Consider the following 7,750-nt stretch of genomic DNA (forward strand, 5'->3'; position numbering starts at 1 on the left):
TCAACCTCAGCGGAAATTTGTACAAACAAAAATAATGATGTATGTTCACCGTTGATTGTAACTTCAAGAGAAAAAAGTCTATACCAATGCCTTGCTTTTTTGGGTGGATTCTTGCTTTGCCAAGCGAAGGAACATAAGAGAGAGCTTTTTTGTGATTACAAAAGCACTTCAAGTCTTCCCGTACTTCTTGAAGAAGCAATTACGTGATGGTGACGCAATTGATCGATCGAGTTTTAACGGTAATTCTTGTTTCTGTTCTTACAAAACTCCTATAGTAGAAAAACACTCTTACACATGCCAACTAAATACGGTGTTATTTATCACGTAACTAAGTAGCTTTTATTTTCATTATGAATGAGTAAAAATTTGGTCGTGAAATCTCGAATGTATGCACCGAAATTTTTTTAATAACAGAAAGAAAAAAAACCAACCGCTAACAACATCATGTAACAACGAGAACTAAAGAATTGTATAATTCGTAGAAACTTCATATATCATCATATATCCATCAATACAATTGATAAACTCATTTGTGAAAGTTGTCATGCACTAAACTACGTAGTGCTCACTAGGGTTGGATTTTAATCAGCCTTTGCTGGACCCCACCCAAAAACAAAAGAAAAAAAAAGAGAAAAATTAACTTCCAACGAAACATTGCTACATAATTATAACTGAAACTGCAAAAGGTCAACGAACAGATTTTCCCAGTCATTGGAAGTTCCATGCATAACATGCATGCCTTTTCAATTAGGTTAATAACTTCCTAGACTCGAGGAAATTCTTCCATTTAGGCTCACGAGATGAAATATACTCCAGAAAGCTGGCAAAATTAGTGTCCTTGTACCGCCTTGGATTTGATTCGTTGATAAGTTTTGGCGACGGTCCAACCGAGCGCGTGAAAGGTAGAGTATGCAAAGAGGCCACAGAAATCCGACCTTTTAAAGAATTCACCAACACTCTATGTAGAGCACTCTTGTATTTTCCATTGCTAAATATCTAACACAAGAAAAACCAAGTCAATGACATGGTATATTAGCATATAATTCAACACAAAATTTAATAATTTAGTGCTACATGTTTATGGATAACATTACATCTCTCACGAAATAAGTTTACCTTGCATATAAAAGTTTTATGTGGATTCAGTTCTTAAGTGAGAAAGATAAAATTTTTGGATTATATCTATTGATCACATTATTGAGCATATTTCTTACATAAAAAGGACATATAATCATTTACATAAACGTGTGCTGTCTTTGTTGAATATATGATTAGCAACGTGATTCATGCATGTAGTAAAAAACTTTTAAGTGGCTACTTAATTATAAGTAATAAAACTCACCTCAAGGTGATCACCAACGTTGACCACAAAAGAATTGGGGATTGGTTCGACGGTGATCCATTTATCTTGTTTTTTAATTTGAAGGCCTTCAACTTCATCTTGGAGAAGAATTGTAAGAAACCCATAATCCGAGTGGGGAGGCATCCCTAGGGTTAGATCAGGTTGGGGGCATGGCGGGTAGCAATTGACAACCATTAGCTGGCTCCCATCTTTGAAGTCCTTTAACATTTCATCTTCTTCTGTCGTGTTCTCTGTGGTTCCCACAATTCGTAAGCTCTCAAAGATGGCATCCATTAGCATTAGGAATAAGTATTTGTTTTCCTCTGCGTAGGTAGCCGTCAGTTTCCTATTGTGTAAACCCAATTAGTATTTAATTAATCTTAATACAAAAAGACATGTATGCATATGTGAGTAGAACAAGAAAATGATTCCTACTTGTCATTTTAAAATCTTAATTATTAAGTATTAAACTAATTATTGCTCGAATAGGATAACGAGTTAGCTACTATGTGTGGTCTCACGAGGAAGTACTGCTCCTGATTCTAGGTGTTATAATATATCTGACCAAATACTTTAGAGTAATGCTAGGGAGATCTAATTTAGAGACTATATTTTGAAAACTAAAGGATATGAAAGTTGATGATTGGTTTGTTACTTAATACTTTATGTCCACACTTACCCACATAGGAAGAGAGAAGAGTTAAAAGCAACCAATAAAACTATTTGTAGCTTAATTGACCAATCTCCGGCATACGTGTTTTGCACGAGGACTCACACATGCAAATGGAATGCAAGTCTAGACTTTTTTTAAGAGATGCGATCAAGAATATGTAATTAGTAAATGAAATACACCATAATCGAAACTTATGAGTGTCTCGAAGGCTAAAAATATATATGATTGATCACGTTAATTACTTCCGCCATATCCCTATGGAGAACAAACACACTGAGCTTGAGCTCTCACCTCATGTCCACCGGTGACGAAGGCCAGTGAGAAAGGACATCTGGTAAAGGATGGCACATTAGCTTCAAGAAATCCCTCCAATAAAACACCTTATCTTTGTTCTGGTTAAAGCTAGTCCCATATCGGACTGGCGCACGCATATCTGAGGACATGTACTTGGCTCTCTCCTCGAAAGGGAGCTCAAAAAACCTAGTGCTCACGTCGGTCATACTGCTTGTAATATCACTTGGAATGCCATGGTTTACCAACTGCATCAAACCACAATTACCCATTACTTTGAAGCTTTAAACACGCTTAACATTTTTTTGCACCATGATAAGATAATTACACTATATTCATCTAAACTTCGGGAAGGAAACTTTGAACTTGGGTACATGCAGAGAATGGAGCATACTGTCCTACCCAACTTGGCTAAACTCATGGTGTGCTAGATATGCTTAATGTTATAACTCATTTTGGAATTAGCTGAAAGTAATCGTTTCTCAATTAACCCAAGTACCTAAATAAGAATTAGTACTATAATACCCACCTGAAAGAAGCCATATTGTTCACAGGCATTAGCCAGAGATTTAATGACTTGGGGTCTATTGGGACCTTGCAGTTCCTTGAAATCGATGATGGGCAGCTTCAGATTTTGGTTGGATACGTTTGGTTCCTGGTCATCACTCCGGTTAGGTCGTTCTAAAGTGGGCAGTATGTACTTGTTTGGAAGTTTGTTTATACCAATCTCATTCAAGCGCTTCACGCCATTTTGGTACTGATCACTTTCCCCATTCTCGGTAGTTGTCAACACTGTCATCGTTGGAGACATGAGATATATTCCAAAACCTAACCTGGAAATTAAAGAAGCACCATTAAGGAAAATCATGTTAAACGCCTGTACTGCGTATTTGGAAGCAGGTGATTGTGAGAGGAAGACGTATACACTCTAGAATTTGAGATGCGTGTTAGTAAAATGGAAAATGGAAAAGAAAAGAGTTGCGTTATTGATATAACTACCTCTACCTTTTTCCAAAAAGGAGAATGATAATAAACAAGGAAATATAGTGGGAAGAAACAACAAGAAATGAAGATGGAAATAATGAGAAGGTTTTCGAGGGATATATAGTGGAAAAAAATGGTAGGACTAAACATGTACAGTAGCAAGTTTTGAGAAACCGGTTTCGGTTTTTTTAAATCTGGAGGACTGGTTCCATGGATGTAAGGAAACCGTTGACAAAAACAATTGGGTCAGAGCACACGGGGTTGTAGGGACAAAATTTTAATGTCAGCTTAGTCCTCTTTCCTAGAACCTTCCAAACTGTTCATCATCTCTCTTTCCTTCAAAGGTATTAAAAATGGTAGGATACCATGGCTGACTTTTGCATGCAGCTCATCCAACATGAATTAATTGTTAAGCTGCTAGCTAGGGTCCCTTTCTATATGATATCTTGGCCATAAAGGTTTTTGTTATAAATAGGTAAAAGTTAGAGAGATAACCTTTATTAATGACAAAAGCGAAACAGGTGTAAAATATCACATTGTAACTATAACACAAGAGGATGACAAATAAAAGAGGGACGGATAGATACTGATGTTATTTATCTTTCATTTTCTCTGTATTTTGATAGTACACGAAGCGTTCTATTTATAGAGCAACGCCAGCTGTTGACCCTAAAAATTACAAAGCTACGTGGCGCGCAGGCTGAGTAATTAATAAGCTAACTAAGTCATTCGGTTGAACGCGGGGCGTGCCAACTCGTCAGCCGAGCTCGGCCGAGGAGTAAAATTTGTTGATGTTGCATTAAGCACGTTGCTGACTTCTTTATCTGGCGACTGCGGCCGAGGAAGGAACAAATCTCGGCCTTCGGATTCTCGAGCTAAAAATAAGGCTGCTGGTTTTGCGAAGTTCACAAATCGTCGGTGCCAAATTCGGTCACAGTGATTATATTCGTGAGAGTATAAGCACGTCGAATCGATACTAGATTGTACAGACACAAGTATTCAAAGGCGATGTATGTCTTGATGATGAATGTGGTTCGGCCGTGAAAATGCCGAACTCTGAAACTCACTTGTGAGTATTTAATCATAAAATCACTCGGCGTTCAGTGCGCCGAATGTCGTAACTCGTAACACCTTACTTCGCCGAGAAGGCTAATAAGATGACCTCTGCCAATAAGGATTCAGAAACCATTCTCGACCGAGACTTGGATAGGTAACCAGTCGACCTCGACGCAGTGCTGTTTATCCAAACTGAAGGTGTTCCTCGGTCGGCTGATTCTACAGCAACAGTGCTGTTTATCCAAACTGAAGGTGTTCGTCGATTGCATTCACAGTGTTGTTTATCCAAACTGAAGATGTGTCAGCGGGAAAAAAGAAAATAAAAAATTTCAAGATGTTTGAGAGGTTTTGCGTAGGGCAGTTGTGTATTGACTTGGAGGTCCCTTTTATCGTTGCCACTGCCTCTATTTATAGATTTTGTAATGCTTAACCACTGAAATAAAGTATTCCAGTTCCATTCTAACTCTCAGCGTCTATATATTATGATAAAGAACCTTTTTGATAATATCCCTCAAAGTCAAGATTCCTCGGGTCAATGTCGTGTGCTCTTTTCATCTTTGTAGAACACCAATCTAATCCAAAGATTGGTTATAATATTTAAATGTCGTGGATCTCTATCATCCAAATTCCATGTACCAATGACATTCCAATTTGCATCATTATCTTGACTTCAACTTTATCCTAAAACCATGCATCTTGACTATTCAAACCTCATTTTAATGCACCATCATCATGCTACTGCTCAATCTGATAATAGGAGTCCCAAGTCCATTTGAATTGTACTACTTGCTCGGAAACTTACTTTGCATCTTATTATCCTGTATAAGAAAATATCAAGATAATTTGTTAAACGATAATTATTATGATAAAAATCATAATATTATCTGTCAATAATAATAAAATTATCTTCACTTTTCATCCGACGGTTGAGAGCTATGCTCACTCAATGGCCTTGATTGCACGGGCCGATGGTGTAAATTTGGGTCTAAACATTGCCCTGCAATTTCCTTGAACTTCGGCTTTTAGGCCGAATGGTTAAGGATTAGTACAGTCGAAGAACTCTCGTATCGCCGATAATGAAACTTTTTACTCGGCAACAACATCTCTGTACTGCCAACGCTATGGTCTTCCTTGGCTGCCACAATTCTATACAAGGCTCGACCACTTTAATAAATAACCTCTTCGAGCATCTCGACAAAATTTGGACCGAGGAAAACCGAACATCATCGAGGGCCGAGATATATAGGTAACCTGATTACCTAATATAATTTGTCGGTCATGCCTATATATATATATATATATACACACACATAAAGAACCTGTACCGAGCACTAGTTTGCCGACCTTGGCATGTATGATATAGGTCAAGAAGAGTTGGGGGTGAAGGGCTGAAGGAAAAATCTTCCTTGATAGCTCGTTCCTCGGCTATGCATATACATACACACACACACACACACACAACCCATTGTTAGCAATCATGACTAAATAGGTAGCCTGATTGATGTGATGCTACTATATATCCAATGTCAGCAATGCATATGATTTTTGTTCTTGTGGCCAAAAGCATTCTTTCGGTCACTTTGGTCAAAAGCATTTCTTCTGAGCCGACTAAATAGGTTAATATCCTCGGCCTCTTTTGCGTTTTTTTTTTTTTTTTGACACCTTCTGCCAACAGTCGAATGACATTTTTATACTCCTTCAGCCCTTCCATTCCTTCGGTCAAAAGTTTCTCCCCTTTTTATCTTTTTTTATTTTATATATATATATATATATATATATATATATATATATATAGTTTTGTAAAGTGGGCCGAGGCTGAGAACGAGAAGAATTGGGTGTTGAGAATATATATATGTATATATATATATATATATATATATATATATTTTAGCAAATGAACATAAAAGTGACCGAACCATAAAGTGGAGGAGGCCAACGATGTTTTATTCCGAGTCGAGATCTTTTTACATCAAAATTCTCAAATTGATTTCGCTCTAGGCCGAGAAAAGATTTTTCTCCAAATATTTTTGACTTGGCGGAATATTTTTCATTTTCGGCCGCTGAATGTGTTGAACAATTATTATGCTCCCTAGGCATAATAATTTCGCCAATTTCGGCTTTTAACCCGAACAACTAAGCCGAATAGGATTGCTCCATATCGGCTTTATCACCAATAATCATATCGATTGGCGTGGTTTGTTCAACTAAAACCATGAATTGGTCTTGTTCATCATTGGAACATTTTTCTGACGGATTATTTTCTAAGTCAATTTTTGGCTTAGAAACTTGAACATTTTCTTCTAGGCCTACCACACTTTCAGCCTCAACTGAAAAAATAGGTGGCCTAGTCTCGACTGAAAAAATAGGTGGCCTTTGTTCTTCGGCCAAATTAACAATTTTTTTAGGCTGATGTCTAATTACGGCCGAAGCGGAAAATTGCCCCCCGATCTTTCCAACCAACCATTCCTCAAATGGAATCGATTTGTAGTCGAAAACGTAAGGAAAATATTCTCCATCTAGCCAGGCATTAAATCGAGCCCTGTCTTCATTTACCCATTGCTATTGCAGGGTAACAGGAGCTTTTATTCTCAACATGTAAGCAAATGACTTTTGCATCTTTGTATGGCCACGAAGAATATTTTCCACTTCCAAAGATTTTTTTCGTTCCTCATTGTGTTTTTTCAATTCCTCTAGGAGCTCGTACAATTGGCTACGTGGAGCCGAATTGGAATCTTGATATATCATATGAACTTCGTAGTTTTAACACTGGGTCCCACTGGGCGTGCCAAAATGTTGACCCTAAAAATTGCAAAACACAAAGCCTACGTGGCGTGCAGGCAGAATAATTAATTAGCTAACTACTTCATTCGGCTGAATGCAGGGCATGCCAACTCGTCGGCTGAGCTCGACCGAGGAGTAAATTTTTTTGATGTTGCGTTAAGCACGTTGCTGACTTCTTTATCTTGCGACTGCGGCCGAGGAAGGAACAAATCTCGGCCTTTGGATTCTCGAGCCTGAAGACAAGGCTACTAGTTCTACGAAGTTCACAAATCGTCGGCGCCGAATTCGGTCACAGTGATTATATTCATGAGAGCATAAGCACGTTTAATCGACACCAAATTGTACGGACACAAGTATTCAAAGGTAATGTATGTCTTGATGGTGAATGTGGTTTGGCCGTCAGAATGCCGAACTTTGAAACTCACTTGTGAGTATCCAATCATAAAATCACTCGGCATTCAATGCGCCGAATGTCGTAACTCGTAACACCTTACTTCGTCGAGAAGGCTAATAAGATGACCTCTGCCAATAAGGATTCGGAAACCCTTCTTGACCGAGATTTGGATAGGTAACCAGTTGGCCTCGACGCAGTGCTGTTTATCCAAACTGAAGGTACTCCTCGG

General features: G+C 38.1%; 1 protein-coding gene across 3 annotated transcripts; it reads right to left on the minus strand.

The window, feature by feature from the left end:
- Positions 1–455: 455 nt before the first annotated feature.
- LOC137746110 (probable 2-oxoglutarate-dependent dioxygenase SLC1) lies at positions 456–4,707 on the minus strand. 3 transcript variants are annotated; one of them, XM_068486180.1, is made up of 5 exons: positions 3,306–4,707; positions 2,836–3,139; positions 2,307–2,554; positions 1,343–1,688; positions 456–996 (listed from the first exon to the last, which is right to left on the minus strand). In XM_068486180.1, the coding sequence occupies exons 2-5, from the start codon at positions 3,115–3,117 to the stop codon at positions 748–750; spliced, it is 1,125 nt and encodes a 374-aa protein (XP_068342281.1). In that variant the 5' UTR covers positions 3,118–3,139; positions 3,306–4,707; the 3' UTR covers positions 456–747. The 3 variants fall into 3 exon arrangements, with proteins under 3 accessions (XP_068342281.1, XP_068342280.1, XP_068342279.1); XM_068486179.1 differs by having other exon boundaries at positions 457–996; positions 3,312–4,707; XM_068486178.1 differs by lacking the exon at positions 3,306–4,707 and having other exon boundaries at positions 457–996; positions 2,836–3,294.
- Between the last annotated feature and the right edge of the window lie 3,043 nt (positions 4,708–7,750).

Source organism: Pyrus communis, chromosome 9, assembly GCF_963583255.1.
Source record: "Pyrus communis chromosome 9, drPyrComm1.1, whole genome shotgun sequence".
Lineage (NCBI taxonomy): Eukaryota > Viridiplantae > Streptophyta > Magnoliopsida > Rosales > Rosaceae > Pyrus > Pyrus communis.